The sequence below is a fragment of the Montipora foliosa genome, chromosome 3 (genome assembly GCF_036669935.1).
Source record: "Montipora foliosa isolate CH-2021 chromosome 3, ASM3666993v2, whole genome shotgun sequence".
In the NCBI taxonomy this organism is placed as follows: Eukaryota; Metazoa; Cnidaria; class Anthozoa; order Scleractinia; family Acroporidae; genus Montipora; species Montipora foliosa.
In genome coordinates this window covers 49,772,238-49,791,862 of record NC_090871.1, presented here as the reverse complement: position 1 = coordinate 49,791,862, position 19,625 = coordinate 49,772,238, and the positions used below count along the sequence as shown (strand labels likewise).

Below are 19,625 nucleotides of genomic sequence, written 5' to 3'. Positions count from 1 at the left end.
AGGACATCAAATTATCTTCGTAACACAAGCAAATAACCTCTGTGCTTTGTTATTTATGCCGAGCTTACCATATGTTACTGCTGGGCTTCGCGTTTCCCAGCTGGGTTCCCTGCATGGACATTTTAGTCTCGGGCATGCGCATAGGTGGCCTTTAATGTAAAACCACGGGGGCCACCGAATTTTTACCTGAATTCTGAGTCCACTAAGGTTAATCGGTTTTCACGCTTCGTACGGCGGTTAAGTTGACTTTTATGAAGGCCCATCGGTGTAACTGGAATTGCGAGTTTGTCTCACGGTGCCTCGTGCCGAAATAAACGTTGAAATTTACGGCTAGTTTACATTTGCATCTACAGTAAAAACTCGACCTCAAGCATGGTTTGTCGATGGATGTGTGGTTTACAAGGATAAATACGGTCCGCTTGGTTTATCTACGGGCATGGAAAGCGAAAACATGGAATCTACAATGGCTTATGGTGAGGAAGGAATTTTGAAAGGTTATCGTTCGCGTTCGTTCGAAATTGATAAATAGCCAAGTCTAAGGTTGCAGCCCTTGAAGTTGAGGCAGCTTCTCTGAAGGAAAAACAGGCATTGAAAATGACTGAGGAACAAATGGAGCTTAGGAAAACTCTAGCTAAGGCAAAGGAAGATAGAAAAGAGCAGTCCACATCGTGCTCCTTATGCCAAAGGCCTCACAACCTAAACGATTTGAACAATTTTTAAAGAAAAATCTAACTGAACGACGGGAGTTTGTGGTGGAGAAGAAACTGTGCTTTGGTTGCTTTAGTGATCAGAACATTTCCAAAAACTGTAAGGAGTGGCAGACATGTAAGACTAGCAAAATGCAACACCCCACATCGCTACACGACTACGATTGGGCGAAGAAGACCTGTTACAACAGTGCTAATCAATCTGGAGCTGAACCTCGTGTTAGCAGCAACCGTAGTGCCATCTGTAACGTCACGGATGCTGGAGATGTACCTATCAACATGGGCATATTACCAGTTTATTTGTTTCACAAGAGTGATCCAGCAAAGAAGATAAAGGTTTATGTGCTGCTAGACAACGCTAGTGGTGGGACATTTGTGAGTGAGAAGTCGATGAAGGCGCTTGGCATTGAGGGAAATGACACTGACCTTATCCTTACTACGATTCACGGAACAAGCAGTGTTACCGTAAAGGCTGTTGAAGGATTGGTGGTAGCCAACATCAAAGAAGAGGACGTGACCTTGGACCTACCTAGAACGTTTACGCGACATGTGATTCCAGCAGACCGCAATGAAATACCTCGACCTGACGTAATTTGCAAGATGTCTCATTTGAAGAAAATCATTGCAGAGATATCCTCCTATATGGCGGATATTCGAAGTGGGTCTGGTCATTGGATTGAATTGCGCAAGTGCCCTACGTCCAAGAGAAATCGTTTACGGTCCCCTCTGTAATCAGCAGCAGAGTAGCCGGATTACATGCAACCGAATTGATCTTAGCCCTAAAGATGCTCTAATCACCCCTCGGGGATATGTATTCACACAGAGAAAGGTGAAGGAGCGGATAACTCCACAAGCAGTTAGTCAGATGTTCGAGTTGGAGTTCTCTGAACGAGAGAAGGGGACAGCAATGTCACGTGAAGACATCAAGTTCTGCGAAACGGTCGAGAGTAGCATCGTTCATCTTGAAGACCTGCATTACGAGATACCCCTCCCATTTAAGTATCAGAACATTTAACCTGCGATCAGGCTCTATTTTAGTTTCGCGTGCTACGTAATGTGGAGTTGGCGAAACGAAAAATAGAGCCTGACCAAATTCCTCTTCGAAATTACTTCCGCCCACCTTTTTTGATTGATTGACATGTCCTTCATCGGCCAATCAAATTTACTTCCATTACACCAATACACGCGTGGACGGCAGATTCACGCTATTTTGTTTTGACCAAAGTTAATTACCGTGGGAGGAATATTAGAAACGAATTCGAAAGTTACCGTTGGCTTTAATTTGAGAAAAACACATTTAAAGCATGGGGAATGTTTTCGACGACTATATTGCGGCAAAGGCCGGTGTAATTCCCCCTCCGAACTTCACTGAACATGCAATCTTTTAAGCTTGACATCTTAATTTGTAATTGAGATAACCTAGGATTTTGTCGTTGGACGGTTTGGCAATAGATTTTTAAAGAAAAAAAAGAGAAATACATTATTCCTTTAACGTGTTTGCCCATGAAGGTTTCTTTGGTGATTTTTTCGGGTAATATCTTCAGTTGCAGTGTGTTTTTAGAATTGCGCGCAGTAAAATCATGATACGTTTGGCTGTTAATTTTTTTATGGAGTACGAACAGTAAGATGGACTCGCAGTTTCTTTTATTGTTGTACAATTGATCTCTCTGGAAACATGCCATTTTAGTTTCTGGTGTGTGAGTTTTAAGTTAAATCAACTGGAAATATTATGAAGTGTGCAAACAAACCGTGTCATGTACAGTAAATAAATAAAGCCGTTTTATACACAGATATTCAAAACACGCATTCGTCTAACTTGCGATTTTATCAGCATCTCCTCCTGTTGATATATATGTCCCTTGTCTCATCCAGGAAACCAATATGCATCGGCTTTCATTACCATTTGAAAGAACCAGCTATTTAGCTTTCAAAACATCAGGGAAGTTTGTGCCAAAGTACTTTCAACCCCATGGCCACAGAGCTCGACAACGGAATCGCTAATTTCACTCGTTCCAGAGATTCAAACCCGATTCTGGACAAGTTATGAGATATTTCAGATGGCATATCTCCATTTATACAAATAAAATCAAGTTGCACCGTCCACGGCATTGTAAGAACAAAAGGGAGCAAATTTCATCGTACACCTATGGCGGATTAGTCTCGAGGACTTCGCGAGAGCTCCGCGCAGTCAGGATGGCATTTCACTTCCGGCGTCTCAACTGCCAATCAGATCACGAGTTTGGTCGGCCAAAATTTGGCCGACCGTCCGGAATTCTTGAGAGACTTTTGGTCAGGCCCAATTTTAGCGAGCGACGACATAAGAGAACATATGGGCGAAGCTAAAAATGGGCCTGATCGCAGGTTACAGAACATTCAGCTCCCTAACAACTATGCACAAGCCGAGAAGCGTTTGATTGGCCGAAAAAAGCGTCTGAAGGCCGATGCCAGATATTACGTGGATTACTGCAGTTTTATGGCTTATATCATCTCCAAAGGATACGCTCGCAAGGTGGATGACAAGCTCGAAGATGACGTTGGAAGAAACTGGTACCTTCCTCATCATGGGATTTATCACCTGCAGAAATCGAAAGTATGGGTGGTGTTTGTTGTTCGACCACATTTGAAGGACAGTCCTTGAATGACAAACTTCTTCAGGGACCAGATCTTACAAGTATTCTGCTCGGTGTCCTTACCAGATTTCGCCAAGAGAAGTACGCCTTTATGGCGGACATCGAGAAGATGTTCTTTCAAGCAGGTGTTAGAAAGGAAGATCAAAGTTTCCTCAGATTTTTGCGGTGGCCAAATGGAGACTTGGAGCATAAAGACGAAGAGTATTGTATGACTGTGCACCTTTTCGGTGCAGTATCATCCCCTGCATGTGCCAACTACGCACTTCAGCGTACAGCAGACGACAATGAAGACAACTATGGAACTGAGGTAGCCAACACCGTTAGAGGGAACTTCTATGTGGATGATGTTCTAAAATCTGCAAGCACCGAAGACAAAGCTATATCGATCTAGTGAAGGACGTCAAGCCAGTTTGCAGGGTTGGAAGATTCAACTTGTAGGCAATATAGAACGCATCATTAACTCAATTCCTGACGAGCACAGAGCGAAGAATGTGAAAAGCCTCACACTTGGCCAAGATAAGTTGCCCATTGAGAAAGCACTAGGAGTCATTTGGTGCATCGAATGAGATACGTTCAAACTTCAGGATTGAACTTAAGGATAAGCCTTTCATACGTAGAGGCATTCTCTCGACGATTAGCTCTATCTACGACCCCTTAGGTTTATTGCTCCGGTAGTACTTGTTGGAAAGAGGAAATTACAAGACATCTGTCAGTCTAACAGCTGGGATGAGCCCGTTGACGATGTAACCAAAAACAGATGGGGAAAATGGCAAAATGAACTTTGCTTATTGAAAAGTTTAAAGGTGCCAAGAAGTTTCAAGCCCGCGGAGTTTGGAAGAATTGTGTCAGCACAGCTCCACTGTATGTGCGATGCTTCGACGTGTGGGTATGGACATTGCTCATATTTGAGACTCGAAGAAGAGAGCAGGTAAGTACATGTGTCGTTTGTTATGGGGAAGGCCTGCGTAACACTGAAGAGGATAGTCAGTATCCCAAGGTTGGAATTGGCCGCTGCCACGATTTCTGTCAATATTGGTGACAAGTTAAAATATGAATTGGAGTATGAGGACATTAAGGACTACTACTGGACGGAAAGTAAAGTCCTTTTAGGCTTTATAAGTAACGAATCTCGTCGTTTTCATACCTACGTAGCCAACAGAGTTCAGCTTATCCATGAGCACACTATCCCTTCACAATGGCACTATGTGGAAACCGCCTTGAATACCGCTGACGAAGGGTCAAGAGGTATGTCACCCAAGGACTTCGTGGAAAAATCAGAATGGATCGGGGGTCCTGACTTCCTGAAAGAACCTGTACAGAGCTGGCTGAAGGAAGAATCGTATGACAACCACGTGGATTCATATTTCCCTGAAGTCAAAAACGTCAAGGTTAACATTAGTGCAGTGAAAGTGAGCAGTGATATTCTCAAGAGACTTCGACGATTCTCCGGTTGGTTTAAATTGAAGATGGCTGAAGCGCTTTGCCTGAAACACAAGAGACGTCTTAGAGATAGAGTTCTGGCCAAGAGGAAAGTGTCCAGCGGTTTGGCATCTGATGAGGAACTTGCTGGACGCAAGGATCTCAATTCTACACCAGTCAACGTAGCTGACTTAAAAGAAGCAGAAATGGAGATCATAAAGCACGTACAAAGAAATGAATTGCCGTCAGCAATTAAAAGTCTCCAAGACATCCAAGAGAAAGTCGTCTACGGTAGTCGTAAGTCAGACAAGAGAAAAGAAAGCCCTGATTAAGAAGACAAGTTCTCTCTGCATGTTGGCGGATCCAGTTCTAGACAGTGATGGTATTATGAGAGTTGGTGGAAGAATACGGAAGGCCAATCTGCGACGCACTCTAAAGATCCCTGTGATCCTACCAAAGTCAAGCCACATTAGTTCACTGATTATCAGACACGTTGATAAAAAAACACATCATAGTGGAAGAGGGATAACTTTGAACGAGCTTTGTTCCTGCGGCTATTGGATTGTTAGCGGAAATGCGATGATCAGGCAGTTTATTTCTAAATGTGTAATGTCGTCACCTTCGAGGGAGACAAGGAGACTAGAAAATGGCAGATTTGCCAAAGTCGCACATAGAGCCAGCGCCACCCTTTTGTGGGGTCGACTTCTTCGACCCTCGACACGTCCAACGGGGAAGACCTGTCGTGAAGAGATAGGGAGCCTTGTTTAATTGCTTAGCGAGCAAGGCAGTACACATAGAGGTAGCGGATTCTTTGGAAACGGATTCGTTTATAGATGCGCTGAGACGTTTCATCTGTAGACGGGGATCAGTCAGGGAAATTCTGTGTGACCGAGGAACGAATTCCATTGGGGCAGAAGCAGAACTCAAGAAAGCTATTGAAGAAATGGATGACCAGGAGATCAAAGCAGAACTCCTTAAGGAGAGCATTCATTTGATTAAGAACCCTGCATCTGCTAGCAATTTTGGTAGTGTCTGGGAAAGACAAATCAGGTCAATCAGAAGTGTCATGAATGGTCTCATTAGAGAACACGGTAGTCGTCTGGATGAAGATTCGTTGAGGACCTTCCTTTGCGAAGCCGAATACACGATCAACAACAGACCTCTGACAGTGGAGACCATCAGCGACCCACATTCGGCACCACCATTCTCACCAAGTATGCTGCTTACAGGAAAGACAAGACTTGTGCTGCCCCCGCCTGGAGAATTCAAGAGAGAAGACCTGTAGTGTAGAAAGATGTGGCGGCGTATACAACATATGGCTCAAGAATTCTGGTCAAGATGGAGCAAGAAATATCCGCAGCAGTTGCAAGCAAGAAACAAGTGGATTCGACCACGAAGAAATTTTCAGGTCGGAGATGTTGTGTTGTTGCAAGAAAACCAGTCCCCTAGAAACAGATGGCTCATGGCTAAAGTGGTGGCAACCTACCCCGATGATCAAGGTCAATTACGGTTGGTGAGAGTGTTGGCAAATAATCGATCCAAACTGAAAAGACCCGTTAACAAGCTTGTGCTGCTCGTAGAAGTGTAAGAGAGGAGCTAGAACTTTGTTAAGAAAGAGAATTACAGTGAAAGAAACTTTGAGTGTTTTCACTAAACGTGAAACATTGACATTGTCTTTGCTAAAGATTGAGTTCCCTTTTGAAGAAAATGTTGGACATTTTGGGGAGCCATGTTACGGCTGGCCTTCGCGTTTCCCAGCTGGGTTCCCTGCACGGACATTATAGTTTCGGGCATGCGCATAGGTGGCTTTTTATGTAAAACCACGAGGGCCACCGAGTCTTTACCTGAATTCTGAGTTCACTTAGGTTAATCGGTTTTCACGGTACGTACGGCGGTTAAGTTGACTTTTATGAACGCCCATCAGTGTAACTGGAATTGCGAGTTTGTCTCACGGTACCTCGTGCCAAAATAAACGTTGAAATTTACGGCTAGTTTACATTTGCATCTACACCATAATTTGAATAACATAACAAACAGACAGCCGGTAATTTCTTATCATTATGGCTTAGAACTTCTGATTGGAAAAAAAAAACAGACACCGGTATCACACATATGAATGTTTGACTCAATTTTGAAGGCTGTTTGCGATTTGATACGGCACAGGTTACCTACATTGTACATTTGTTTGACGTTCAAAGAGATATAACCTTCGATGAAATGCCTACAGATCTTTAACTGTTAAGAAATTAATCTTAAGAGACATAATTTCTTATGCACGATCTAACACTCTTTCTAGCAGCCTTAGTCTTATTATACAGTCTTACTAGTTTCCTCGGCGGAACTCTCGAAATTTCGAAGAACTAAGCTCAAGTCATTCTGTTGGAAACATATGCAACATGCCTTCCTCTTCTCACCAACGACCAATGTCTAATTCCCTGTAAAAGCTTCCTTACTATTATTACTTTGGCTGTGGATCAAACCCCAGAACCAACGTCAATGGCAGATCGAATCTCAGCAAAAAGTTTGCGTACGCTAAGTTAGCCTCATTATTCTTTGGCTCATCCGGAAAATCTGCCGTAGGTTTCACGAAGAGCAGAATAATTAATTTAAGACACTTTCACAAATAAACTAAAACTAATTTTCGAAGGGAACGTACAAATTTAAGAGCAAAAGTAGCTTAAGCTTAAAAAAGGTTTTTAAAAGCACCCGCCGCATAATTTGTCGATGAAGAATGAAGCGATAACGATGCACAACCCGAATACACCCTACTTATGAACTTTGAACTACCGGCCACGATAGCGGTACTGTATTAAAGCAAGTCCATCACTCTTGGTTCCCCCAATCTCACATTTCGCCATGAAAACGTCGGTAAAAAGCCGATGTGTAAACACTTCTCTGCACCCCATCATACTCCAGTGTACTGGCACCATTCGTTTTCTTCTTTTCCAAACATCACACGATTATTCATTTTGCTAACAGGAACGGTTTAACGCTCTTTCCCCCTATCACGTTATTCGATATGCGCTCATCCACTCGTAAAAGATGGCAAACGGCAAATATTCAAAAGCTGGGACAAGACAAAAGCAAACGAAGAATAATCCAAGGACATTTGCTATCACAAATTTCATTAGTGACAGCTCAGGCGAATTACCTGGGCCTAGTCTTATTTCATGAAAATAAGTGAGGAGGTGATCTAACCCTTGATCCATTTTATATAACACGAAGAAACTTTGGGACATCGTTAGTAGCAAAATGATGTAAAACCTTAACTGCTATATTGGATGATATATCATCACGTGGCATGTCAAAGTTATTTTTAGCAGAGAAATCTCAGTTAAACGGCAACACTTTTTAGCAATTTCTGGTAGCTGGATTTACCTTTATGATGTTAACACTGTTAGGTACATCATTTCTGTGCTTGAACATTTTAAGATAATTTGAAATAATGTCCAAAAAGAGAAATCAATTTCCAAAGGGGACTGGGCACTAGTACAAAATTGCCTTATATTTCCAAGACTAAAGACTTATTTAACAAACACCAAAAACATTTGGCTTTCCTTTACCATTTTGACTTATCTAATAGAAGTGAAGTGAAATAAATTTTAGTATATACTATTGCCGTTTTTAATTTTGAGTTTTGTGCCCGTAACAAGTCAAGTGACCTCACTTGCATACGTCATCCACATCAATATAAAATTTTTGTGACGTTATTAGTCTGCGAAAGTCCTAGGTTGTTATTACTGAACCGTTAGAAGTTAGACCACCCTCTTACATTTTTGTGCAATAATTTGGGGCCAGGTTGAGGTCCATGCCTTAATTTACTTGACAGTTCTTATGCCTCGATTTCTCAGTTTCGGAAAGGCCGCCGAAGGATATCACTTGTTTGATCCAAAAGTGCTCAACCACCTGTAGCTACTCTTATTGGATATATTGATCTTCCATGGTGAGCTCAAAGTCCAGCTAACCTTTAGTCCAACTGGTATGAATCTTATGTCAAGATATTGGGATGCAATTTCGAGTAGAAAATAAAGGTATGCTATCCTAATACTACCTACAGGAAAAAGACGTGTAGAAATATAAGCAGTTGCACATGTAAGGTCATTAATGTAAATGACGAGAAAAGAGGCTTGCCAGTTCAATAGGATGACGATTGTAAGTACAGCACAAGTAAGAGTTCGATGAAATAAACTGGACATTTCTCACTTTTAGTCCTCAGTAAACACAAACGTAACATAAGTAAAAGTACCGACTGAAGCACACATTAATTTGACAACATTTTTTGAATGCTCACCTGCCCAACTTCATTGGTGTGAAATAAAAAAAAAAGATAATTTGTTGAGTCCTTGGAGGAATGTTGAGTCTATGAGAGAGTCTTGCAATCTAAAAAGAAGGTCATTATAACATTACTGTACAGAATAGATCATATGCGAGATGCATAATGAAATGACTGTGTTCTGGGAAATTAAACAGCAAGTGATTTTCTGAAATACTAAATCATACAGCAAGATTGTTGATACGAAATTTAAATGAAATACCATATTTGTATTCATAATGTGTTTCTTTATATTTGGTTAAATAAACTGTAAGTAAACCGTAAGTATATAATGGTCACTTTTCTTTTAACGTTTTTTTTACTTTATAATATTAGCGGAGCTGCGCGCTCGCGGAGCACCATTTTTTGGTATTTTATTTATTTTTATTGTTTACGTTTAGTAATAACAAAACAAATGACTACATTAGGACAACACTAAGCTACAACACACACACGCACAAACTACATTAAGGCTACCTAAGCTGATAACAAAAAACTGAGGATATTTAGTTAACACGTTTCGACGAGGCCGCGAGGGTTGTGAACACTTCTGCAATACGTTATTGCCCTTGTCTACAATACTTGCCTCACTTTTGAAGATGAAAAGCCAAACTCTTTCCACTTTTTGAAAGAGATGCAGTCTCCAACTCATAAACAGCTTTAATTCTGGAAGTACATACTCGGAGAGATGGTACGAGAGCGTTAATTCTACAATAACATACGTACTGCTTAGCAATAAGCAGGACGTGATTAAAAAACAAGAAATCGTCTTTGCGCTCCCAACTACCGAAAATTATATCCGCCTTAGTAAGTAAATCTACTTTAACACCAAGATCATTAAGCCAGTCCGAGAGATCCTTCCAGAACGAGAGAACATAGGGGCAGGAAGTAAACAAATACTCTAGAGATTCGTTCGCATCTTCACAAAAGGAACAGTCAGATGATAGTTTTATACCAACCTTTTTCAAATAGACATTCGTTACTAAATATATATTTAATATTTTGTACTGAAATTTTCGAGTCTTTGAATCCATTGCAACAGTGAAAGGAAGACTATAGATCTTCTTCCAATCTAAAACGACACTAGCATATTCTGCTTCGTATTTCGATTGAGCTGTCGGTTGTTTAATAACGCTAGAGCGAAGTTCTTTGTACACGGCCTTAGAAACCACTTTGCTAAGCGCTACATTTTGACCATTCAAACAAAGTTGAGTATGGTTCTCTGAATCAAAAGGCTCTAGATTGACATACTGATATATCTGTAAAGACTGACGATACTTTGTTGGCAAAGCATCGAACAATGCAATTAATTGGAAGGCGTCGAGAGGTGATATATCTAATTTCCAAAAATCACACCAGGGTGCCAATCCATTTTTTTCTGAGCGCTAATCACCTAATGAAATTATCCCTTTATCAACAAGTCTACGATTATAAACAGACTTACCATCAACACAAATTGCTTATTATTCCAAATAATAACTTCGGACAGTGTTTCTTGCGAAATATCGTAACTATTCATCTTACTCGCAACTGAACATTGCGCAAAGCAGCTAAGAAATTCTTCTTAGAACCTCGGAAGCTTCAGTCGCAATTTCTTCATATAAAAATTGCAGCTTAAAATGAAATTACCTCCAACCGATTTCAAATAATACGATAGAATGGTCTTCCAGCTGCTAGGCTCATTACTCGCGAATTTCTTACAGCATAGTATTCTCTGAGTCTGAATCATAGATTCCAAGTGTGGAGCTTTAAGACCGCCATCCTCAATGTCATTGATAAGCGTTAGACGTTTAACTTTATCTTTACCCTTCCAAATAAAATCGAAAATTAATTTATTTGCCTCAGATATAATCTCTTTGTTAAGGCTTATCGTACCAGCACGATACATAAATATTGCAACTATAAATGTCTTAACGATCTGAATTCTGCCTATAACGGTTAGGTCTCTCCACTTTCATATATTTAATTTTGTTTGATGGAGTCGATTATTTCATCAAAGTTTAGCTTCTGTTTAAGGCGATAATCATATGAGAAGTATACCTCTAAGATTTTCAAGGCTTTCTTGACTCTGATATTATGCAATTCATAATCATCACTTACTGCAGGATCTTGATTACCCAAAAACATTATTTCCGATTTCTCAAAATAAATCTTGAGACCTGAAAGCAGACCGAATTCTTTTACAAGCTTAAGAAAATTAACTAGAGAGCAATCGTCCCGCAAAAAAGCTGTCAAGTCATCAGCAAAGAGTCCCATTTTGATTTCCTCATTATTAACATCGATTCCTCGAATGCTTTTGTCATTACGGAGATTGATTGCTAATATTTCCATACAAATAATGAACAGATATGCCGAGAGGGGGTCTCCTTGTCGCACACCTCTCTGCACTTGATATTGTCCGGTAGAAAAACCATTATTTAAAACACAGCTCGAAATTTTATTATACAATGTATATACCCACTGTTTAAAGGACGGGCCAAAATTAAAAACAGAGAGGGCCTCAAAAATAAAGTTCCTGCTTACTGAATCAAAAGCCTTTTGAAAGTCAATAGCAATAATTTTTCCGTTAATCTTGTGGGTCTCATTATACTCCAAAATATCCTCAATCGCTCTCTGTATCAAACACCATCCTTCCCTTAACATACGCGCTTTGATTATGATGTATAATTTGGGGTAATACAGTCTCTAGTCTTCTTGCAATTGCCTTGGAACCAATTTTCACATCCACATTAATCAATGATATTGGCCTCCAATTGGAAAAATTTTTTTGTCCTTGTCTTTCTTTTCTAGTAAAGTTATAATTGATTGTTTTTGAGAATTAGACAGCTGCCCATATTCGTACGCACTGTTAAGGCAGCCGACAACAAGGTCTCTGACCACATCCCAAAAAGCTCTTTAGAACTCAACTGTGAGTCCATCGTTTCCATGCGATTTATTACAGTCAAAAAGATGAAGAACACGAAAGCATTCCGCATTTGTCAGTCTTCCCTCACATATTGAGGCATCATCATATGAGAGTTTGGGTATGTCCTGATTCTTTAAAAAGGAGTCATAAACAATCGCTGATGGGATTAGCTCCTCCTCCTTATACAGATCGGCGTAAAAGCGTTCTATCTCTTTCATCACTCGTTTTGGATCAGAGATTAAATAGCCATCTTAACTAAATATTTTTCTAACCGAACTCTTGCTCTTTTTATGACATTCGAGACTGAGAAGAAATTTATTACTCTTCTCGTCTTTTTCATATAACGTAGCTCTGGAGCGAATGATAGCGCCCTGAGAAAGATATTCGTAGATAGAATTGTATTCACCGTTTAGCATCTCTAGTTTCTCGATATTTTCGGAAGTGGGATCAGTACTGCAATCGCCTTCACATTGCTTCAGTAAAGTTTCAATCTGAGATAATTTCTCCCTTCTTTCGCGAGCCCTTTCCTTGCTGTATTTTATTGTCACCTGTCTAACTCTGTACTTAATTAAATTCCATAAAACTTTTTTATCGGTGACATCCTTGAATTCGTTCAACCAGACCGGAATACTCTGATTTATTAAATTCACATAGTTAGTATCGTTAGAGAGACTACTATTGAATTTTCGAGTATGAAGGGCCATGATTCTGTTTCTCTATAGTACTAAAATGAAGAACAGTTGCCGAATGATCAGAATTTATAGAAGGAATAATGTCTGCATCTTCAACGTCATTTTGACAGGCATCACTAATCAGCCAGAAGTGTAACCTTCTTTGAATGAACGGCTTTCGTTGTCTCCAAGTAAAACGTTTTATGTCTGGTTTCTCACTCTCCATATATCTATCACGTCATAATCAAGGCACATATCCTGAATACACTTGACTGAGTCTTTTTTAGCCGGAGTACCGCCCGAACAGTCAAGATTAGGGTCAAAAGTAACGTTAAAGTCCAGTATCAGTATGCCTCATCTGCTATTTTGGGAGCTCAACCCTCGTTAAGCGAGAGAGCTTCATGGATTTTTGTTTGTCAACGCTGATATTGGTTCTCTGCTCTTTCGTTTTAAGGTTATATTGAAACATTTGAAAAAAGTCGATTTAAAAATACCACTCTTAATCATCAGTCCCATTTCACTCTCCACTGACGTAGGATGTCTTTAGTAAGAGAATTCTTGGAATATGCCTCATCTGCTATTTGGGAGCTCTAAATCTTTCATTCCAAAGAACTAACTAAAGCGGCTTACTTGTGCTTGCATCTGAGTTAGCTCATCCAAAGAGGGAAACCCAAGGCTAACGAACAAGATTATTGTCTTCAGATGCATATTTCTTATTTAAAACTTAAGTTTCCTTTAAGTGTCATTGTCTGAGAAAGTGTTCCAGGGGCCAAAAGTTGTAGTCAATCGATTTGGCTGAAAATTGGCACAGAAGTTGGGTATAATGAGATATTTCAAAAGCCACTTTGGCTCACTTCTCTGAGTTTTAGTTTTGGTGTTACAGGTGGGGTCTCCTTTTTTGCCCTTTGAGCACCAAAAATCCAGGCTTCCAGGGGGCATTTTGAAAGTGTGAGAAGACCCCACTGGTAAATTGTTCTAGCAAATGAACTTGACCATGAACTCTACTATATTAGAGCTTTCAGTTCATGCATGTAACTTTGTCCTCAAGGTATTTCACAGAGAGGAGCCTGGGGCTAGAGTTTGGCCAAAATTGATGTTAAAATTATAACCCAAAATAGCCATTTTTCAAAATTTCACTATATTCACCTGCCTTCTTGCATAACTTCCAAACCTATATCACTGTTTACTTAAGTCACCCAGTTATCAAAATCAGTTGAGAAAAATTTGGCTTATTATGGTTTATTGAATTTTTGGAACAAACACTTCATGCCCCTCTAAGGCGATGCAAAATAGAATTTTGAGCCTAATTCAGGCCATAAACAAACCAAATTGTTGACAAGAAGCCCTTATTCTGTATTTAGTAAGTGAAAATGAATTGTCAAAGCCAAATCAGTCTCGTTGTTTAGAAATAACACCGATTCTTACCTTAAAATTCATCTAAAAGGGGCCTCTGATTAGCGCAACAAACACATAATTTAGCAAATCAAAGGTGATTTTATTCTTTGAAAACCTAGTAACCACCAAAGAACACAAATGACAATGTTCTGATGTACATATAACAATCTTTTTACAAGATGCTTAAAGTTTTCTTTGATTAATTTTATAGTCGTCAGTTTCATGTCATCTTTCCAAGCATTACTCCAAGCATGGAAAGTCTCCATATTTTGTCAGGCCCATTATTTTTATATTTTTACCATTTAAATTTAGCGTATGAAAAGGTTCGCCAACGTATAATCTTCGTCTGACCTTGTAATGGCCTGAATAGTTGTTTTTAATACCCATCAGCAAAGGAGCATGACCATACATACGTAGATTACACAGAAATATACGAGCTTCAGTGAGCAGTATCCAGGTGAACTGTGATTTTCCGATTCCATTAGAGCTAAAAAAATGAAACCATCCATCCACGGTTAGGAGAGCTGGATATCAAAAAGCTTGTTTTGCTTTTATAAAGAAAATAACCCAAACAAAGCCTTCCATTGAGATTATGCACTTGTTACTACATTAAGCTAGCTGGCCCGCCATTTTGGACTTGAAGAGTGTGGGGACTGGACCGAGTTCCCGTCCAATCCTTCTTCCGTTTTGCGGGAATTTTTTCTGTTTTTCATCAGGTGTGTTCGAAATTCTAGAAAGTGATCTGTTTCAGGATAATTTTTTATGGCACTTTATTCCTTTGAAGGGGTAAATGACCAGTGCAGTGTCACGTCATGCGCTGTGTAAGAAACAGGAATGCTTCCTTTGTTGTCTTGCGATAGTGACATGACTGCATGATTAAAGCACAAGTAGAAGAGTTCAGGTGTGTCCGGGGAAGAAGAGGAAAGACTGGTGATGCCAAAGCTACAGGTGCTTCAAAGTATCAGTTAGGGATCATATACGCTCACAAATGACATTTAGGGGACTCTTCTGACTGAAGAGAAATTTAGAGACCACGATATGTAAATTACGATATTGTCGACTCAAATTGTTTGTTTATGGTTGATTGATTCGCATGTTAATATTCTGGGTCCTTAGGAAGAGCACTAAACATTCATCAGATTTGTCCAAAAAAAGAAAAACAAGTACGATAAGAATAACTTGAAGGCTGTTTTTTGTCTGCTCGAGCTGCTTGTTTACATTAAGCTTGTCACGTGAACACGCTTATCATGCAATGCACAATTCAGTTATTGGTTTCCATTATTTACCCTTTTCGTCAAAGATATTTGCAAACATGCCGAGAACGCATGTTTTATGAGTCAAGTGAGTCAATGAGTCAATGAGTCAATGAGTCAATGAGTCAATGAGTCATGAGTCAATGAGTCAATGAGTCAATGAGACTCACAGTCAATATAGCAATAATTTGTTGATTAAGCCTAAGCCCTCGTTTCAATGATTAGGCCTAAGCGCTCTCTGAAATTTTAGCTTTCATTTTATGGTTTAATTGACTGCACTAACTCCTTGACTCATTGACTCATCGACTCATTGACTCATTGACTCATTGACCCATTGAATCATTGACTCATAAATACTTGACACTCAAACATGCTGCATCTAAGTTTTTCGACAAAATTGACATTTTCAGAGAGAAAATGTCATTAAAACGTCGTCGCAAAATCGACCGAATTAGTTGATATTATTGGATTTGCTTGGAATAATGCATAGGCAATGAACACACATATGTCGTACTTGAATGGGAACTGACTCTGAATCGTTCTGGAAGAGCACGGAAGATTTGTGTATATTTGTAGAAAAAATGTTTCATTATTTAATTTAAAAAATTGTTTAAAATAATGTTAACTATTCAATTAAAAGAATAATGAAAAAATGTACCTAAATAAGAGTGTTATCTGCTAAAACTCTCTAAAATTCCAAAGGCCTCTTTTGGTGAATAACCGCTGATTAGTTGTAGTGTACATGACTCTGAAAACTGCTGATTTGTTGTGCTCAGTGAACAGTACTCTAGACACTGTTGTGGCATGTGGGTGGACTGAGCCCTCTCTTGGTTGGTAGGAATACAGAAAAATAAAAACGTTTTTTCAACGTTTCTGCCTGTGAAATGTTGCTGTTCAGTATTCTCCTATATATACTGCTATTTAAGTTCTAGTATTTGTCAATTTTTTTCAAACATTCTTGAGATTTTCTAAAATTCTTTTTCGTGTCTAAAATTCCCAAAACAATTCCTGCGGAATTATGTAGCTAAGCCTATTCTAAGTTGACTTGTCTTCGACGAAACAGGCAAATAAAGGAGACCGGTGGAGTTTCAATGCAAGCTCGCTCGAATTGTGCATTGCCAAACGTGACAAGCTGACAAACAGCTCGAGCAGCCTTCAAGTTATTTCTATTATTGTTACTGTTGTTGTTGTATATATATATATATATATATATATATATATATATATATATATATATATATATATATAAAGATATTGCTGAGATGAGTTTGTTGAATGTTTAGTGCTCTTCGTAAGAACCCAGGAAATTAACATGGGAATCAATCAACTATGCGAACAAACAATTTGAGACGACAACATCGTAAATTATATATCATCGTCTTTCTTCAAGCAAAAGAGTCTCGTAAACTGCGTTAAAAATCATTTGTGAGCGTATATGATCCCTAACTGATACTTTGAAGCACCTGTAGCTTTGGCATCACCAGTTCTTCCTCTTCTTCCCCGGACACACCTGAACTCTTCTACTTGTGCTTTAATCATGCAGTCATGTCACTATCGCAAGACAACAAAGGAAGCATTCCTGTTTCTTGCACAGCCCATGACGTGACACTGCACTGGTCATTTACCCCTTCAAAGGAATAAAGTGCCATAAAAAATTATCCTGAAACAGATCACTTTCTAGAATTTCGAACACACCTGATGAAAAACAGAAAAAATTCCCGCAAAACAGAAGAAGGATTGGAAGGGAACTCGGTCCAGTCCCCACACTCTTCAAGTCCAAAATGGCGGGCCAGCTAGCTTGATGTAGTAACAAGTGCATCATCTCAATGGAAGGCTTTGTTTGGGTTATTTTCTTTATAAAAGCAAAACAAGCTTTTTGATATCCAGCTCTCCTAACCGTGGATGGATGGTTTCATTTTTTTAGCTCTAAAGGACTCGGAAAATCACAGTTCACCTGGATACTGCTCACTGAAGCTCGTATATGTCTGTGTAATCTACGTATGTATGGTCATGCTCCTTTGCTGATGGGAATTTAAAACAACTATTCAAGCTATTACAAGGTCAGACGAAGGTAACATGTTAACGAACCTTCTGATAAGCTAAATTTATCTGGTCGAAATATAAAAAATGGGCCTGCCAAAGTGTGGAGACTTTCCATGCTTGGAGTAATGCTTGGAAAGATGACATGAAACTGATGACTATAAATCAAAGAAAACTTTAAGCATCTTGTAAAAAAATTGTTATATGTACATCAGAACATTGTCATTTGTGTTCTTTGGTGGTTACTAGGTTTTCAAAGAATAAAATCACCTTTGATTTGCTAAATTATGTGTTTGTTGCGCTAATCAGAGGCCCCTTTTAGATGAATTTTAAGGTAAGAATCGGTGTTATTTCTAAACAACGAAACTGATGTGGCTTTGAGAACTCATTTTTACTTACTAACTACAGAATAAGGGCTTCTTGTCAACAATTTGGTTTGTTTATGGCCTGAATTAGGCTCAAAATTCTAGTTTGCATCGCCTTAGAGGGGCATGAAGTGTTTGTTCCAAAAATTCAATTAACCATAATAAGCCAAATTTTTCTCAACTGATTTTGATAACTGGGTGACTAAAGTAAACAGTGATATAGGTTTGGAAGTTATGCAAGAAGGCAGGTGAATATAGTGAAATTTTGAAAAATGGCTATTTTGGGTTATAATTTTAACATCAATTTTGGCCAAACTCTAGCCCCAGGCTCCTCTCTGTGAAATACCTTGAGGACAAAGTTGCATGCATGAACTGAAAGATCTATTATAGTAGAGTTCATGGTCAAATTCATTTGGCAGCACAGTTTACCAGTGGGGTCTTATGACACTTTCAAAATGCCCCCTGGAAGGCTAGATTTTTGGTGCTCAAAGGGCAAAAAATGAGACCCCACCTGTAACTCCAAAACTAAAACTCAGAGAAGTGGGCCAAAGTGGCTTTTGAAATATCTCATTATACCCAACATCTGTGCCAATTTTCAGCCAAATCGGTTGACCACAACTTTTGGCCCCTGGAACACTTTCTCAGACAATGACAGTTAACTCAGTGACTTCATTTTACCAACAACACTGATACGTGACAGTGCAAATTTCGCGTTGAAAATTCTAGCTAGTTGTTCCTGCTTCATTCTGAATGATAACAATGGTGATCAAATATCAACAAGCCGATGGCTAAAGTTGTCATATATATTTACAGCCATAAAACTACGGACTCAAAGATTAATATTTTATAACAAGTTTCTATTTTTTAATTTAATTTTATTTTTAATTGCTGAATAATTAATTTTGGATGATTACGGTGTAAGATTTATCCCTGTGAACAAGGAGGTCAGATAAAAAGTTAAGAAATATTGAAATGTGACACAGTCAACTGATTGGAAAATTCGATCGTCTTTCACCTTACGTCACCAAATTAATCCCAGAATTTTTCAGAAGAAAAAAATTGTGGTCTATAGACGTCAACAGGTGCCTAATTCTGGAGGAACCTATAAAGTATTATAAATTTTCACTTCTATTAATTAAAGCAAAACGAGACATGAACTATTTTGTCAAACCTGGGCGAGTGGGTTTGAACATTAAACAAATTGAAAACAACAGGATACCTAAGTTTACTGAATAGGGAAATGCTTGAATGGAAGTCATCTTGAAACTTTTAAATTCATGCAAAGCAACTTTAATTTGTTACAATAGTTGAAAACCTTTGCATTTGGTATTTTATTTGTTTTCTAAAATTCAAATGAATTGGTTTCTTGACAATAAACAGTTATGTCATTTTCTGCTGTCATAGACTGAGATGTGATATGGTTGCTGGCCCAGATTTCTCCTTTTCGTTCATTTTCCTCTTCCTACAGTAAACCTCTGCAAGCGGGAAAAGTTAATATCATTATGATAAGATGTTTATTCTCATTATATCAATACAGGTTATACACAGAATCAATAAAAAAGGAGAGAAACGGGGCAGAAAAATGTAGAACTAACATCATGCCCTAATGTTTACAAAAATATCAAATTGTGGAAACATGGAAACAATAATACTTGCATGAATAACTTAAGACCTGGGACAATAAATACATTATATTTAAAAATCTAATTGAAGTATGTGTGTGTATACTTCTAATTGAAGTTTTATTTATTTATCCTGGAGCGAGTGTATTCATTGTGGCCATGCCAAGATAAACGACAGTCGTTGACTAAACCAAGGTATGTTACATGAAAGGTATGTTACATCTAAGGGTTGACCAGCTAGAGTTAAAAGTATTATGTATTTGGTTTTATTCAGGTTTAATGTCAATTTGTTTGCACAGAACTAGT

General features: G+C 38.9%; 2 protein-coding genes across 2 annotated transcripts; both read left to right on the top strand.

The window, feature by feature from the left end:
• The first annotated feature begins 3,299 nt into the window (after nucleotides 1-3,299).
• LOC137996047 (uncharacterized) lies at nucleotides 3,300-3,728 on the top strand. The gene has a single exon (XM_068841485.1). The coding sequence runs from the start codon at nucleotides 3,300-3,302 to the stop codon at nucleotides 3,726-3,728; it is 429 nt and encodes a 142-aa protein (XP_068697586.1).
• Nucleotides 3,729-4,287: 559 nt separating this feature from the next.
• LOC137996046 (uncharacterized) lies at nucleotides 4,288-6,041 on the top strand. The gene is made up of 2 exons (XM_068841484.1): nucleotides 4,288-5,053; nucleotides 5,533-6,041. The coding sequence occupies exons 1-2, from the start codon at nucleotides 4,288-4,290 to the stop codon at nucleotides 6,039-6,041; spliced, it is 1,275 nt and encodes a 424-aa protein (XP_068697585.1).
• The last annotated feature ends 13,584 nt before the right edge of the window (nucleotides 6,042-19,625 follow it).

Coding starts and splice junctions, on each gene's coding strand:
- LOC137996047 (XM_068841485.1), top strand. CDS start 3,300: ATGGGTGGTGTTTGTTGTTCGACCACATTTGAAGGACAGTCCTTGAAT.
- LOC137996046 (XM_068841484.1), top strand. CDS start 4,288: ATGGGGAAGGCCTGCGTAACACTGAAGAGGATAGTCAGTATCCCAAGG. Junction 5,054..5,532: donor GAAAGTCGTCTACGGTAGTC/GTAAGTCAGACA, acceptor TTAATTGCTTAG/CGAGCAAGGCAGTACACATA.